We start from the raw sequence: 17,073 nt of genomic DNA on the forward strand, positions 1-17,073 counted from the left end.
GAGCCCCGCGGCGGCGGCGGCGGCGGGCGGCGGCGGCGAGCTCCCCGCGGGCGCGGGGGGGACGGCGGCGGCGCGGCCCTCCCCCCGGGCGGCGCGCGCTGAAGTTGCCGGGCCGGGCCGGGCCGCTGGGGCGGGCAGCGCCATGCGGCTCCGCGGGGCGTGAGGGGCGGCGCGGCGCGGCGCGGCGCGGCGGGCGCGTCCCCTCGGCCGCGGGCCCCGCGGCGGGGGCCTCCCATGCCTCCGGGAGCCCCGCGGGGGGCGGCGGCCCCGCGGGGGGCGGGGGCGGCGCCGCCGTGATGGCCCTGGCGGAGGCGCGGGAGAAGCGCTCATCCTTCACCCCCATGATGATCGAGGAGGACGCCGCCTTGCGGAACGGCAGCCGCCGGCCGCCGCCGGGCCCCTGGGCGGACGCGGCGGCGGCGGCGGCGCCGCGGCCGCGCACCACGGAGCGGCACATCGCGGTGCACCGGCGGCTGGTGCTGGGCTTCGCCGTGTCCATCCTGGCGCTGCTGGCCGTGACCATGGTGGCCGTGCTGCTCAGCGTGCGCTTCGAGGAGTGCAGCGCCGCCGCCGACGGCCCGGCGCGGGCCGGCGGCAACGGGAGCCTGCCGGGGGCCGCCCGGCCGCCGCCGCCGGGCGCGGGGCAGCCCCCCGGCCGGGCGGCGGAGGAGGCGGCGGCGGCGCGGGGCGGGGAGGAGGCGGCGGCGGAGGAGGAGGAGGAGGAGTGGCAGCGGCGCCGGGAGCCGCCGCCCTGGGCCCGGCCGCGGCTGCCGCGGCACCTGCGGCCGCTGCACTACAACCTGATGCTGAGCGCCTTCATGGAGAACTTCACCTTCTGCGGGGAGGTGAACGTGCAGCTGGAGGTGCGCAACGCCAGCCGCTACATCGTGCTGCACGCCCACCGCATGCACATCGAGGCCGTGCGGGTGGCCGAGGACAAGCTCGCCGGCGCCGTGCGCGTGGCCAACTTCTTCCTCCACCCGCCCACCCAGGTCTTCGTCGTCGTCCTCAACCGCAGCCTGGAGGTGCAGCGAAGTTACAACCTCAAGATCATCTACAACGCCCTCATCGAGAACGAGCTGCTCGGCTTCTTCCGCAGCTCCTACGTGCTCCACGGCGAGCGGAGGTACCGACGCCGCGGGCACCGGCCTCGCCTCGCGGGCACCGGCCTCGCCTCGCGGGCACCGGCCTCGCCTCGCGGGCACCGGCCTCGCCTCGCGGGCGGCGCTAGGACCCGGCGGGCCGCGGCGCGGTGAGGGGCGCGCGCCGCGGAGGGGGCGGGGTGGCCGCGGCCCAACGGTCGTGCGGGCGGTTCGAGCCGCCCGCCGCTGCTGGGCGCCGGCGGGAGGCGGCGGAGGGGAGGCGCGGTGCGGCCGGGCGCTGCGGGAGCGGGGCATGGCGCGGCGCGGGCCGTGCCGACGAGTAAACTCGCAGGCGCTGCCGGAGCGAGACGCCCCGCAGGCTCTGCCCCGTTTAAAGCTCCGTCGGTTAAATACTCCCGCGTCCAGCTGCAGCGTGTCGCTACGCGACAGAACCTTGTTAGGTTAAAAGTGATAGTGTTTAGGGTAGTGGGACTTTTCTGCTGTTTTTTATTACCCGATTATATATATATATATATATAAAAAAAAGTTGAGATGTGTTTGCGCACCAAGTAGATGCTCTTCGTTTGCTGCAGCAGAATCGCTGCATATTTGCACTCCCTGACAAAAGTGGCTCAATTTTCATTCTATATTCAGAACAGGACTCGATCTTTTTTTATTATTTCTGTAGCTTTTCGGTCACGGGTGACACCCCCGTTGTAGAAAGCGAGTTACACAGGTATTTTTAAAAGTTTTCCTTTTAACCACATTCAGGCTCTGTAAAACAGAGGTGAGATGGGACAGGCTTCTGCATGCTCCTGTTAGTGTTCATTATTTTAGTTTAAGCTGCCCTTTTTGAAGCGTCCATGCACTTACAGGTTCAGTCTTTGTCAGTCTTACTGTGTTATGCTTCATATGAAGCTAAGCGTTTGTAACTGGAAGAATAAGCCAAAAGAAGTAAGTCAGACTGAAAAAGAACACCCCCCCAAATCAATTAAATCAACAGTCTTCATATTAAAAGATGTTTTTGTTGCTACTGAGTACTTTAAACAGACTGATACGAGAATCACAAGCAGGATTAATATTCAGTTTATATAATTTGTCATCATAGTGAAATCAAATGGAGATTTTGAAGAGCCTAGTTGTAGGAAAAGGTTCAGATTAAAATGCCTTTTATCACTGAGGGCTGCATGATGGGGTAATCGAGAGTTCTGATCCATCCATTTGCGTATACGTCTCTCAGCAGCTAAAGCATTGATAATAGCAGAGGGTATAATTCACTCTACAAAAACATCAAGAAATTATTCAAGAGGTTACCATTCTTGTATATTTGAACTTTATATCATAATAATTCAACTCAGGTGCATCAGTGACATTTCTCCAAAGTTACTGTACTGCACCTCAATACTGATGCTCCAATTACGATAAAAACTTCACAGTCTGTTCACTTTTAGAAACATCAAGATAGCTTAAAACACAAGGTGGAGGCAACAGTAAAATATGTTATCCAATACTTCTTGTGTAACTTTTCAGCTACAGGTCACTCTCAGTTTTTAATGCGCTACTTAAATATGGTTTTATTGGGTGAGATGCTCACCATGGGTAAGGTAGCATTGCTACATTGAAATCAGTGGAATTTCCTCTTTACACCAGCAAAGGGTTTAGCTCACTTAAAATCCTTTCGATAAAACACTGTTTTTAAAATTAGCCAGTGTGTGTTTGTAGTTTCAGGTATTTAAAAGAAGGATTGCTTTTTCTTTTGAACCGTCTGAAATTTAATGACTAACTGTAATATAAAATAAATAATACACATTCTAAACCACAGAACCTCTTTGTTCAGAGTGTGTTCCTGCAGTGTAGCAATTTGCATTTTGATTAATAACCCATTTTTAGTGTAATGTGGATAACCATTTGTAGTCCTTAAACATGGCTAGTTTCTATTATGATAGATAGAATGGTTTCCTGCATGCTCTGAGGGACCTTGATGTTCCAGTACAACTTTACTTTAGCTTTTTGACATCTTTATATTCGATTAAAATATAGCTACATCATTGGAGTAGTGGTTGCTATAAAAAGATCTTAAACATCATTTTTCACTTTTGTTGTACCTGGGAAGTGAAGAACTCTGGTTAACAGTGAGGCTTCACAAACATTATAATGCCTTCAGTTTATAATTTTTTTCCCCATAAACTGAAATGTTAGTCCATTTTCTGTGGTCTTCATAGGTGAAAGCTATATATCAAGCTGAAATGTTTGTAGTGACATGAAGGTATTTATTTTCTTACTGAAATCTTTACACCTTTTATAGAAAGGTAAAATGCAAGTGATACACTACAAACTTATTTTGTGTTACCTGCTAGAATTTACCAACAGCATTTAATACAGAGCTTTTGTAGAGTGCCATAATATCCATGCATAATTTAAATGAGCATCAAACTTTGGCATAAATGAAAAGGAAAAAATTCTTACATCATTTTGGCAAAACAAACAGACGGATTTTTCCATCTTAACAACTAAGATGTCAAAATAGACAAGTTGTTGAGGAAACACATGCCTCCCTTTAATAGATGAGATGGAATTAAAATACCTGCAAATTACTGCCGTGGGTATGCTGAAAAGACAGGCTGCAATTCTGTCATTCCCAGAAGTACAACTTCTTATGGTGATATTTTTGGGAAATGGAGATAAAAATGTCAGTGCCCAGAGAGAAATGTAGAGAGATGGATGAAATACTCAAACCTGCTCTTCAGTTTTGGCATGGTATAGAAATTTTGCTTTTCCTTCCCTCCCTCTCTAAACCAGAGAGAAATGGATAAGCATACACTTTTTTTTCTTTTGTTTTTTTTAAATGTGTATAGCAGTTTAGTATTTGGGCAGCATATTTTGACTTTTTTTTTCTTAAGGTGCAACAAGCCAATTAATGCTTGATAGTAAGGTGGAACTTATAAATATCACTGTTATTGGTAGTTTGATGTATTTTTAGTATGAAATATTGACTGCTTAGTGTTTGCCCAGTTGTTACGTGTATGTGGGTGTATACCTGTATCTCTGTGTATACGGAGGAATGCAGAGTTTGTCAGTTTTTATTAGTTTAGTGAAGAGATTGTTTCAATTGTCTAACACATAACAAATATTAAAAGAATAGTGATAGGATCTCTAAGAAGTGAAAAACAAAGCTTCCTTATTTAGGCTGTCAAGGTGTATACAGTATTCCCCTCAGTGTGCATTTACATGTGTGTTTGAGCTTATTAAAATTGCTAATTGCAGAAGCAAGTTCATCATTCTTACTTTATTAATAACAGGCCAGTACAGTTTTCCTTGCTAGCTTGAAGCCACTCTTGATGTCTGTAACTATTTTGAGTGTGTGTAGAATGCAGAATCAGGCCCACTTTGCATATAAATTAAGATGCCTTGTTCCATTTAATAGGCCAATTCAGCCTTGTTGCAGAAGCACAAATCCACTGATAATAATGTCATTTTGTTGGGTTAATGCTGGAATACCTGAGAGCAACATTTTCCTGTATATTTAGCATCCCTGTGATTTTACTAATCCATGTTTTATTAGACAAGAAAAACTCAATATACTGAATTCCTTAAATAATTACCAGCCAATTAAAGCTTTGTTTTCTTTAGATGAAAGACCAATGGTAAAAGCTTCAGTGGTGTATATGTTTTCAAGTTTTTAAAAGACTAGCCTTATGAAACAGGTCATAATTTCACTAGGAGACATATATTTAATTCTGTCAGGCATGGAAGCCTTCTAGTAAGATGAAAGTGTTGTAACATTTCCAAAAGTTTATTTCTTCATTGCTTTTGTAAAATATTGCTGTAAAATAGTCATAAAATCAAAAAAAATATATTTGTTTTCTGTACAGGTTACTTCCACCCCCCAACCTCCCCCTTTCCTCCTTCCTCAGCATTACAGAGCATCATATTGCTGAATAACACTTATGGAGGGATTTATAAGGGGTGCCGTCATATTCATTATATCAAATACAGATATTTGATATCTATGTTTCTCCCTTTTCTCCTCTTCCCATAGAAGAAAAACACGTGATTAGTCAACTTCTAAAATTCTGGAAAATGTTTACCTAGTATGTGAAATTACCTGGGTATTACCACTGATAGAACCTTTACAATTGAAACCTGAATTAACATTACACCTCAAACTACTGAAAGAACCTACATATATGCTACTTTTATAGTTACATAATCAGATCATAGATGTTTTCTCATCTTGTGTGCTTCTGGAAAATATTCTCATCTATATCATAATTCTACCTTTAAAGTGTAACTTCTTCCTATGAAGAGATTGCCACAGATGGGTTTTCTCCAAATGTGTAAATACAAGTCTCTACCTACAAAGGTCCATCTACTTTATCTGGATTAAAGTCTGTTTAGTTCCAAAGAAAACAATTACACAGTAAAAATTGCCAAAATAAGGCCTTCCCATTCAATATAATGACATAATAAATGCCTTTTTCCTCCCTCAGAGATCTTTTCGTAATTTGACCCATTAACTGAGAGCATTGATTAGTCCTCCATAAAATTCATTAGGGAAGAAAAGCATGTGTAGAAAAAAGAAAAGCTCCTCTGTAGATGTTTAATCAGTTGCTCATAGTAGTAATTTCGCAAAGCCCGCAGAATGTTTTTCACTGGACGTCTACAGTAACAATAGTGCTGTAGTGTAGTATGACTCAGACCTACATGCAGCCAATACACAAATAATCAGCAGTGGAAAATAATGACCCTCTTGAGTACACTCTATGAAGATAAGTTCTAATGTCCAAAGAAAGGCAAAATGTGCTGTCTGTGTCTTGGCGCGGAGTAAACTCCCTGCAGGTCATTAAATCCTGATTTTAACTGAGGACTGTGCTTGTTTGTTTTACATTATATTACTGATACTGGCTAACTCTTTTCACGTATTGATGAACAAGACTCTACTGCTAACCTGAATTTTGATACAAGGCAAGGGATTATTTTTTTAACATCGGCATGGTATCTGCAAATCTGTTACAAATTTGTAGACTTTATATTGATTGCCTTGCAGTTCAGGCAGTAAGAATTCACACTAAGAAGGACCACAGTGATAAAGTAGTGTTATACCTTACTTACTTTAATGTTCTTTTTCCTAAACAAGAATAGTCAAAGATTGTCTTGCTTGATGTGTCTGTGAACCAACTGCTGCATGCAAGTAGTAACGATTTTTGCCTTTTTTTTTTTTTTTTATTATTCACTTCTCTTCCAGGTTTCTAGGTGTTACACAGTTTTCTCCAACTCATGCCAGAAAAGCCTTTCCGTGCTTTGATGAACCTATCTACAAGGCTACTTTCAAAATCAGCATCAGGCATCAAGCAACCTACCTATCTTTGTCCAACATGCCAGTGGAAACCTCTGTTTTTGAAGAGGATGGATGGGTTACAGACCACTTTTCACAGACCCCTCTCATGTCCACATATTACCTAGCTTGGGCAGTGTGCAATTTTACATACCGGGAAACTGTCACCAAGAGTGGAGTTGTTGTAAGTATTTTTAACATTGGATTAAAAGCATTTCGTTATTTTGAAAACCCTTGCTTTTTGTAGGAAAGCATGACTTCAAGAGCTTAGAGCCTTTTTTTGATTAGTGTTCCTAAAACTTGCAAGTTTGTTTCATGATAATGGTCATTGTTTTGGTGGGTTTTTTTAAGGATATTTAAGATTTTTGGTTTGTCTGATACTTTTTGCAATTGTTTAGCTTGGTAAATATAGTTCCCTGATGAAATTTTAAGCTTTTAAATATGCCATTTCACTTCACTTTGATTTTATTTTCTTCTAAAATGTTCTCTTTATTTTTCATATAACTTTTTCAATAACAATGCTCTATTAAAACAAAAATACTGGCAGGGTTTTCAGCCTCCTTCCTTCAGCCCCTTGGTAGGTTGCCCATTAGCTCAGGAGGCTGGTAAAGTACTTCATATCTTAGAGCTCTTGCTTAGGATTGTGACTACATACTGCCAACTTCTGGGAGACTTTTGGGTTCATAGAAAAAATAACGTTCTGGAGCTGTTGTTTCTAAATATGAAATGGTTCCAGGAGTTATGCCACAAAAAAGAGAAATCCTTTATTTATGTCACTTTTGTTTTTGTTTACAAATATCAAGCACAGAACTGTATAACAAGCCAAAATGTACATGAGAAATGCTGTCAGCTTAATAGACTATTTCACAGTGCTGTCATCTTGATTTTTCAGGTGAACATACTGAGAAATCCTTCTTTCTTAGTTTCTCTGAACAACGAAACAGAGCTAGCTGTGGAAGCAGGGCTAGGTTGGAGTTTAAGCTGTGCACCTGAGCAAAGACACCTTAGGCTTCTGCAAAGACTCTGTAACTTTGTTCTGTCGGCTGTGGGCATACGGAAGGACTGCAGACCTCGGTTCCATGGTTGATCAAGACAGGAAATAAGTCTCCATAATCACTTCAAGCTAGCCTAAGCATTGAGCCGCTACATAGGGAGGAGATCCACCTTAGTGAGCCAAGTGTTTTCTTTTCCTCTTTTGAGCCAGTGCTCAGCTCTGTAGAGCCACATGATTGGGCTGAAGATTAACCTGAAAAATAAATTAAAATGGTGGAAGCTTTTGGCAAAATCAATTCCATGATCCAGCTCATTGTGTGACTGCCTGAACACTATTGTGGATTCAAGGCTGCACTAAAGATGGAGGAGGATGGACCCAGGGCAGCCCTTTGCTGTGGCAGCCTTCATGTAGCCAAGACTGAAGTGATAAGGAAATTTGAGAGCCTTGCTTTTTATTACTAGAATAGCTGAGTAGGACATTGGTAGGCCTTTGACTCTGCTACAGCCCCTTCATGTAATGGCTATGACACTGTCCTCTGGCCCCACTAAAAGTGGTCAGAAAACATGGCTAGAAAGTGATTCTCTGAGATGTTTTGCTGTACGAGCATAAAGAGATGGCAGCTGCCGAGGGCAAGCTTGCAGTCCCACTGTGAAGAACAGTTACCTGCAAAGCTGAGCTGACTTCATGGCTCACCATAACTGATGGGGAGTAGCTCCTATTTGTGCTCCTGGCTGGGTCATAATGATCCTTCTAGTGCAGCAGATCTGGTGCTAACTGGACTGTTTGCTGAGCTAACTTTGCTCGGAATCTTGAAAACCGAAAACCTTTCTGTTTTTACCAGGTTTCTCTTTCAGCTCAGTGAGTTTAGAAAAGGATCCTATAACTGCCAGTGCCAATAAGTAGGGAGGGAGAATGGTGGAACTAGATGCCTAGTTCTTTGTGTCACTACTTGCAGATTGATTATTTTGACAAGAAGGATTGCTCTTGGGATGAGGAATTAGTCACCTCTGGTTGGTTGTTTCACTTCAGCCCAGTTGAGTGGTTACTGAAAACATTAATAATCAGACTGTGTTTACTGGCCTAAGCAAAACAAGCTGGGATTTCAGGCCAGTTCTTACTACATATCAATTAGTACTGAAACAGACTTTTATCTGGGTAGCAGTTGGGGATGTTTGTTATAGTGTATGGCACCTGCTGAAGGATTTGGTCTTAAGATAAGAAAGCAGTTGTATTTTTCTACTCTAGAAAACACTGGTTACTCAAGGTTCTCCTTTAGCTCTAATAAGATGAACGTTTTTTGTGTATACTCTAGTAGGTCTCATGTTCCTTGTGGAATATAATGCAACACTTGCAAGTTAGTCATTCATAATACTACAGTATTATCTTGCTTTGAAACATCTTAGGTTCATATATTAAAAAAAAAAAAAAAGAGAGAGAGAGACCAGCTGCAAGCAATTCAGCTTCCAACATCAGTGTAATCAAATACAATGCAGCCTAGAGGACAGACCTCAAGACCATCACTTTGAAAAATACAGGCTATTACCCCTTTAGTTCAATGAGAATTTCTTACAGTGAATTTCTATATATTCTAAATATTTCTATATTATAGAGAATTTCTTATAGTGTTATTTAGAGCTCATATCCTGCAGGTTTTTGATGCTTATATGTTTGATACCCTGAAAGCAGGAGGCTTTTTGATTGGAGACAATACTTGATTACTTTCTGTCATTTCTCATATTAGGCAAAACTGTTCTCAAGGCTTTAGGTTTAACAGTAATCTAAACAGAACATCCAGCTAATAATCTGTAAGGAATTTGTGCCAACTGGGGCTTCTGGTTGTAAAAGGAGATGCAGCAAGTCTGTTGGTTCGGCAGATATAGGACATTATATATATTCACATTCTACCAGCTTGACTAGTACAAAATTTTACCTACTGATTTTTATAATTATTGGCAGTCTCTCCAAAGAGTTAAAGACCAAAAGCCTATATAATTGAGATTATTCTCTTACTCCTAAAGAATATTCCATCATTTCAGAGTTTTCTCTCTCATTTGTTAGTTATTGTGCCCCTATCATAGCAGTATGTTAATGCCTAGGAAGACTGAAATAGCTTATGTGAAATATATTTTGCTGCTTTTTCAGTTCATTTGTGACCTGTTCATCTTTAAAAGTTGTTCAAATTTGTTGAAAGTGTACCTTTTACAATATGAACTAATAGCAGACACTCTAGATTAGAGCTGTGTTCATTCAGGTAAGTTGCTGAGGTAAGCCATCTGTTGTAGTTTCTGTATTGCCATTCCAGAATTTCATGGGCATTATATAGGTGAATTTAAACTTGGTTTCCTCTGAAACCTGGCACGTGCAATCCTAAACTCATTGTTTTGCTCTGAAACCATTGTGTCACTAAAATGTGGTTACTCTAGTATCCATGGCAAGTGAATGCAAATGTGTGACCAAAGTAAATTTACTTTAAAATGAATGTTAAGGAGAATTCACTTAACCCTGGTATTGAAACATTCTGATGAGCAGCTCCTTACACTGAGGAATCTTTCAATTAGGGTACTGTATATTATATTTCTTCTTTAAACACTTAAAAGACTTTAGCTTGCATATGCTGTTGCTTTTGGTAATTTTGTGAACTTGGTTTCAGTTCACAACATTTGGAAAAAAAGAATTATGTCCTTTCAGATTTCGACAGAATTCTAATGGTTACAATCTCACCTCTTTTCCAGTTGACCAGTTAAACTGCCGTGGTCAAGGATAGTTGAACTCCCTGAGGAATAAAAGAAACAGTGAATTTAAAGTAGGTTTGTTCCTCAAAAATGGTTAAGTGTTAACTACTGAGTTTTCTTGCAAAGAGTGACATTGACCTCAAAATTAATTTTAACTCAAGTGTGAGATTCAAATACAAATCAAGTTATAAAAAGAAACTGACTTTTGGGAAGCTTAGGTAGCCAATAGAACTAGCAATATATTATTCTTGTGCAGAGGAAGATATTAGGTATTTCATACTCTAAAATTAATCTGGAAAGGGGAATTAAGACAAGCAGTGCTTTCTACGAGCATGGCTGAGTGCATGCGAATCATTAGCATAACTCTTCAGTCCATATGGGACTGATCAGAATCTCTTCCAGAGCAGGTAATTTAAAAGCAGAGTTGCCTTTTTATATGCGTTAGAGATATATAATATGTTGCTCATATTCATCTGAGATTGCAGGGAATAATTCAGAAATCACTGGAACTGCCTTTCAGTAAGGGGTTGATACTTGTGTAAAGGGCTGTGGTGCAGTCATCTGTGGTGCTGTGGGCCAGGAAGGAGTATCATTCTACCAGGGTGTTTCCTGAGGTAATATGTTATGTTGAGGCAGCAAGAATGTCCTTATCACCAAGCTTAGCTAATCTCTGGCTCTGTACTGCACTGCGGATGTGCCAGCTGTAGTCAGTGAAAATCATGGGATATGTGTACTGTCACCTGTGCACAGTACAGTAATCTAGAAAACCCCTCTTAACCTTCACATGCTTGCTTGCTTTTACTCTTGTGGTGTGTTCTCTGAGCATACCTTATATGAATGTTTGTCAATAATTCTAAAAAGTAAAATATTACTGGCTACATAATGTCTGCCACATCATCTCTGTAAGTCTTTCCTTCATTATTGTCTTTATCTGTCCTTTCAGCTCATCAAGTCTTTTCCTTCTCTTGTTACTGTGTTTTTCCCTGTGTTCTGGATTTATTTTTAGTCTGCTTGAGGTTTAGCTGTGCTCCTACTCTCCAGACCCTCTGTTTCTCATTGTTCCTTAGTCAGATAGGTATGGAAAATCACAACCTCCTGCATGTTTTCTCACTGTCTCAGGTTATTTTTCTTCCTGGCTTTTTATTCTGCTAATTCTCTTTCTCTTTCAGTAAGTGGAAAGAGTGAGCAATCAACAACAAAACAAGGGATATCAGTAGAGGCAGACATACCACAGGAAAGAAATGTTTCAGGGAGATTTGTCTTCTACCACCTTTCCTTTTTGTTTTGCTGCAGATAGGGTGCAGAGATAAGTATGAAAATGAACTGACAAGCTGCAGCTTTAAAGTGATAGGCTATTCTCAGGTGGAATATCTGCTTAAAAAATGAGCTGTGTGTAGAAAGGAGCAGAATCAGAAGGAATTCTGGGCAAAAGGGTTAAACTAGCAAGTGCAGGCAGGACTGAAGCAAATCAAGAGTGAGTAGCAGTAAAAGGAAGTGGCACTCTGGCTGGGTGATGATGAATGGATGAAGAATGTTGATGGAAGTGAGCGCTGAAAAGAATTGGATGTGGCTTCACTTTTGCTTCTTCCACTACTATTCCAAAATGGTTGAACCCTGTGTTGCAGAACTGGCAGTGTTTGGGCCTGATCAAAGCTTGGCCAGCTGCACAAGCTAGGATAGCCACTGGGAGTCTGAATCCATACTTGTGACATTTTGAAGAGACCTCTATGATAGGATAGGTCTTGGTATTAGTTTTCAGTTGTACATTACTGTAGTCATCAGTGATGAGTAGTTTGTCATGGTGCAGAGAAAGTCCTTGAGGCTGAGAAGACCTTATGAGATGAGGCATAACAAAGTAAGGCCAACCTTTATTGTGCTGCTATATTGTTTTACTACTTTTACCTCTAACATAATTAGAGATCATGAACTTGTTGCTTAGTAAAGATCTTATTGAAATACTTTCTTACAGTTAACTTTTATCCTGGCTAATGAGGAGGGCCTTTAATAATCTATATAAAAATAAGTTAATTACTGTTTCCATAGTGCTAACTAGCTTGCAGAGGGTGTGCATAGTTCTCCTTGCACTGAGTTCTCTTCAGCTGATGTTTTGGGGGATGTTCACTCAATTTGGCTTGGTGTCACTTGATTCTGCACGTGTGAAAAATCCTTTTTGCCTTGGATGGTGAACAGAGTCATATAAGCAGACTTAGGTCAGAATCATCTCACGTCAAATAGCTCTTATTAAGTTTAGCAGCACCATGTGAACATGGCTTTATGCTTGTTCCTAAGAAAAGATGACTGGAAATAATGTAGCCGTTCATGGAATACTGGAGAGTGAGACTCAGCATGCCTTCATCTACAGTGCAGTTTGCTTGTAGCCTGGATGATCAACCTGAGGAGACTGGAGAGGTGACTTTCACTATTTTTAAAAAAATCAAACAACAACAAAACAAAACCAAAGCCCAAGCTCCCCCGCCCCCAGAATTTCAGACTAGAAACAACTATTCAAAATAACTTTCTTCCCTAGCTATTAGTTGCTAAAAAAAAAGCATTGGTTCTGTCTGAAATAACACCATATTCATTGTGCAGTTCAGCCCGTAGCTTTTCAGAGCATAAAATAAAAATTATTCTGTATTTGAAAAATGTAATAGCAATGACCTCAAAACCAGGCATTTTTTCTGTCAGTTAATGATTACCTAGGTTAAAGGCCTGAGGCTCTGCCTTCGGCCATTGCTCCAGCTGCTAGTTATTAACTGCCAGCAAATGCTTTCTCTATTGGTTATTATTTATTAATTGGTATTGAAGCAATTATACACCAGATAATTCTTTGTGTGTGAAAAAATTGGTTATAGCAGAAAAATTTAGCTATCAAAAGTAGGATTAGTCCTGAATTAAAATCCATTTTTTTCCTCTGCAACCTGAATTTTTCTTAGTTCCAGAGTTGAGCTCTACTTTTTAAATACATCTATAAATGAAAAGTAACTTTTGTTAGCTCATCACTTACCACTGGGAGGCCACACATGTATCTGATAAACAGATAGCCAGCTAATGCAGAGAAGCACCAGGTATATTTCTGAAAGCTGGTACTTTGTTGACTTTAGCATTTGATTTTTATATGTTGTGGAATGCTGCTATGGTTGTGTTATGATGATACCCATTCATTTTTGGTCTTCACTATGTTTGTCCACGTTTGCGCTCCCAAACAGCTTTCATCAAACATTTAAACCCACACACATTACCAAGCGTGTGATTAGACTCCATGGGAGTTGGGCAGTTGTACTGAACTAGAAAAGCACAAACAAACATGAACATGGACAGGTGTTTGTTTTCTTTTACTTGTATTAATTTTTCTCTGTAATAACAAGAGTAAAAGTTGAGTCTACACATACTTTCTAGCCAGTTAAGTATTTACTATTGTGAATAATTAATTAATTGGGAAGGCCTAACATTATTAATCCAAAGAAGCTGTAATTTTCATTTTCAAAGAAGCTTTTGGATTCACCACATCAATGTGCGTTTACTCATTCTGTTTCAGGTTTGTATAGTGAAAATGACTTTTAGTCTATTAATTTTTAAATAATACATAGATTAAAAATATGCCACAAACAAACAAAAATCTATGTGATCAGCAGCCGTGCTAAACTGAATATGCCAGGGTATCTGTTAAAAACCCATAAAACTGCAAACTTGCAATCCATTGTTATTGATTTCTGGTTGAGTTTGCAAGTCAAATACACTAGGAAAATACTGTACATACATTATGCTTACTCCTTTTAAAAAAATCTTCTCGGTCAGCAGTTGTAGTACATGCAATATTTAAATGTGAAATTTATTAACATAAACTCTCAGCTGCACTCTGAAATGAATGGCCTTGAATTGAAAGACTTGAGATTGGGAATGTCTTGTCTTGTTTTTTGGCTGGGAAGATCAACTGTAAGTATCTAGTGGTATTTTTGTACTTTGTGTGCAGTAGCAAGAAGATTTTTTTCAAAAGGTACAAATCAGTTTCTTAATTCATGGCAAAATTCTAAGTTTATGGCTTACTTGGAATAACAGGGAGTGGAGAGACAGGTGGCACATACAGTTGTTGCCACAAGCATCAGACCACAGTCTCGATAGAAATTCTTTCCCTGCTTCACACAGAGCCTGTTCTGGTTCATGAAAAGCAAGAAAGATCCAGGGCTCTTAGAACTCCTCTATTCCTCCCTGCCGTTAGCTCACACAAGTAGTGTAAAGCCCCTGCAATTCCTCACAGCTCCCACCTTGTGAGCAGTGGAAACAGGGAGATGGTGGAGGAAAGACACTGCTTTTGCTTTCAGGTACTAACGAGATTATATCTGGTAGTAAGTACTGTGACAATATAACTCAAAGCATGAACGCTCTATTTGTGGTCTGCTTCCTATACAATGTTCTTTTATGTTTCCTTAGGTCTCTTATGTGCTACTGACGTATTTGACTTAATTAACTTACTTGTTAAGGTCTCTCTCTCTGTTATACCAGTATGGATTCTGCTTCCGAAGGCAGCAAGACTCTTACTAACATGTTTCCGTAAGAGTCATGCTGTTTCTATAAAAGCAAAAAATTAAGTGTCAAGTAATCTGTAGGAGATGTCTCACCCCAAGACAACAAAAAAGTGAACTATTCCTGCACCAGCCTGAACATGTCATTCAAACTAGTGTTATCCTGTACACCTACCAAAGTAACTACACACTACAGAGTGAAAATGGATTAGTGAGGCAGGTGTCTTAGCTGACATATGTTTGAGTGACAGATACAGTACTTGTGAGGCAGGAGAGTGATATGTACTTTTATTTATTTAAAAAACCTCTTCTCCAAGGTTTAAATAAATTTTAAATCATATTTTTTCATGCAGAATAAAAAAAATGAGCCTGTTTGTTCGCGGTTGTTATAGCCGACGAGGGAAAAGAAACCACTCATGTTAGGGATTCGTAACTGTTGAATCCAACCCCTTCAGTTTGACAGGTCTCTGTAACGTTCACCTTTTAGGCTTGGCTTCTACCTGAAATTTTTTTTGTTGGAAAACTTAAGCAAAGGCTATCCTATTTTTGTCTTTGTCCTAGTATTTTTTGCTGCCTTGAGTAAGAGTGGTGCTCTGAGGTTAGTGGTGTTACGCTCATTAGCACTAGCAGAGGATCAGTCTGTTTTCTTTTCTATAGATGTGTCCATAGGGTTAACAAGGCTCATTCTTCCGGCTGAGTTCTTTCACAGTTTAGGTACCTTTTCTGAAGAGTTTTATGAGCCAGAATGGCACAGTTTATTAGCATAAATGCACTTTTTCAGTGTCCAGGCTGGAAGAGTCTGGCTGCAGTTGTTCACACATTCTTCCCATTTTGACCCCTCTGCTGTTAAAGAGTGTCATTTGCACAGTGTAAACTCTGCAGCGGTAGGAATTAGCTGTGGTGACTCTTAAGTTGGCTTGTAGCTGGCTGTTTTGTTGTTGAGCTTATTCCATGTAGTAGTGGCTGGTGTGGGTACCTGACTGCTCGAGCAGCATGCACTGTGTACTTGTCCCCTGTCATCCCTCTAATGCAGCAGGGTAGGGAGAGGTGGTGGGGCACTAGCTGTGTTGGCTTGGTTTCACTGAACAGTACCCTTAGGAAATCCTCAGCTGCTCCTTTCTGGCAGCTTTCTGGCTGCTGTGTGCTGTTGAGGCATAGTAAAAGCAGCCAGAGATGAGAACTGAGCCCGTTATCTTCTTATTTGGAACAGCATAATTTGAAAGCAGATTATGTTTCTCTTTGAAGGGTAAATGACCTAAAGTGTAATAAAAAAGTTACTCTGCAGTGGATTATTCTGAAAAATATTTAGTAACATGTTTTGTTTAACAGCATGCAGCAGTGCTATGTGGCAGTTTAGGATGGAATATGAAGACTAGTACTTTATTTATTTGAAATGACTACAATGGGGGAAGGAATAAGAAGCAAAATGTAATTTTTAGCATTCATTGGAGGCATCTCTGGGGGGTTCACACATTTTCCTTTCCCCCTCAGAGTGCAGCGGATGGTTTGGTAGTCAGAGCAGCTTGGAACCTCAATTAGAATTCATATCCTCAGGACAGCACCAGTACCTTGGTTAATAAAGGTAAAAAGAAGGTAATAAAAGATGGAGGAAGAAGAGATGTGGATTTCTATGGATTAGTTTCAAAGAAAGAAGTATACCTACAGAATCACTTCCCACACCACCTATGTATTTCCTGTAGTTCTCCAGTCCTGTGGCTAATTAGATCACAGTCCGTGGTTGCCCAACAGTAGACCATGCTGTATTTCATTTTGCTACGAAGTGTTCCTATATGTTTAAAACTTTATAGTGTTGTTTTGGAATAAATTCATTGTTTCTCTTTAATTAGCAGGGAAAAAGGGGAGACTGATATATACCTGTGAAAAAGTTTAATAGTTTTTTGTCTGACCTGAGTAATTCAGATGCAAGCCCAAACGTGTATGTGTCAGTGTTAGTGAGTGATAACATGCACTGTTTCATCTACAATCATATGTGTGAATGTATATGCATTCGTAAAATAGAAACTTAGATTTTTGGTTACCTCTGTGTCAGAGAGGACATAAGTTGTGGGTGTTTTTTTTTTTTCCTCCCTCTTTCTTTTTCCTTTTCCTCCCAGACTGCAGAAGGAAGTAATTCCCCTCCTTTTAATGCAGTTTTGTAAACTAGTTTCAGGCGATGGAAATTGTTTGAGTGATGCCCAGGCTTATTTTTCCTGTCTTAATTAACCCTTGCCTTTTATTCCTTAGCATCTCTGTATGTTTAAAATGTGTTAAATGTACAGCTCTGCAGCAAGAGAATGGACTGATCTAGGGAATATTGATCTATTTCAGTCCATGATATTATTAGTAAATCACTTTTCGGAGGTAAGCATCAGCAGAGATAATAGTAGCATTCTGCTTGCATTTGGAAACC

At 41.0% G+C, this 17,073-nt stretch overlaps 1 protein-coding gene across 1 annotated transcript in view; it reads left to right on the plus strand.

The window, feature by feature from the left end:
• Positions 1–296: 296 nt before the first annotated feature.
• TRHDE (thyrotropin releasing hormone degrading enzyme) overlaps positions 297–17,073 on the plus strand; it is a 214,615-nt gene continuing 197,838 nt past the window's right edge. Inside the window, exons 1-2 of the mRNA XM_062584629.1 lie at positions 297–1,126; positions 6,328–6,601. Of these exons, the coding sequence (XP_062440613.1) occupies positions 297–1,126; positions 6,328–6,601 (1,104 nt within the window). The remainder of the gene's footprint in view (positions 1,127–6,327; positions 6,602–17,073) is intronic.

This window comes from Rhea pennata, chromosome 1 (genome assembly GCF_028389875.1).
Source record: "Rhea pennata isolate bPtePen1 chromosome 1, bPtePen1.pri, whole genome shotgun sequence".
NCBI lineage: Eukaryota > Metazoa > Chordata > Aves > Rheiformes > Rheidae > Rhea > Rhea pennata.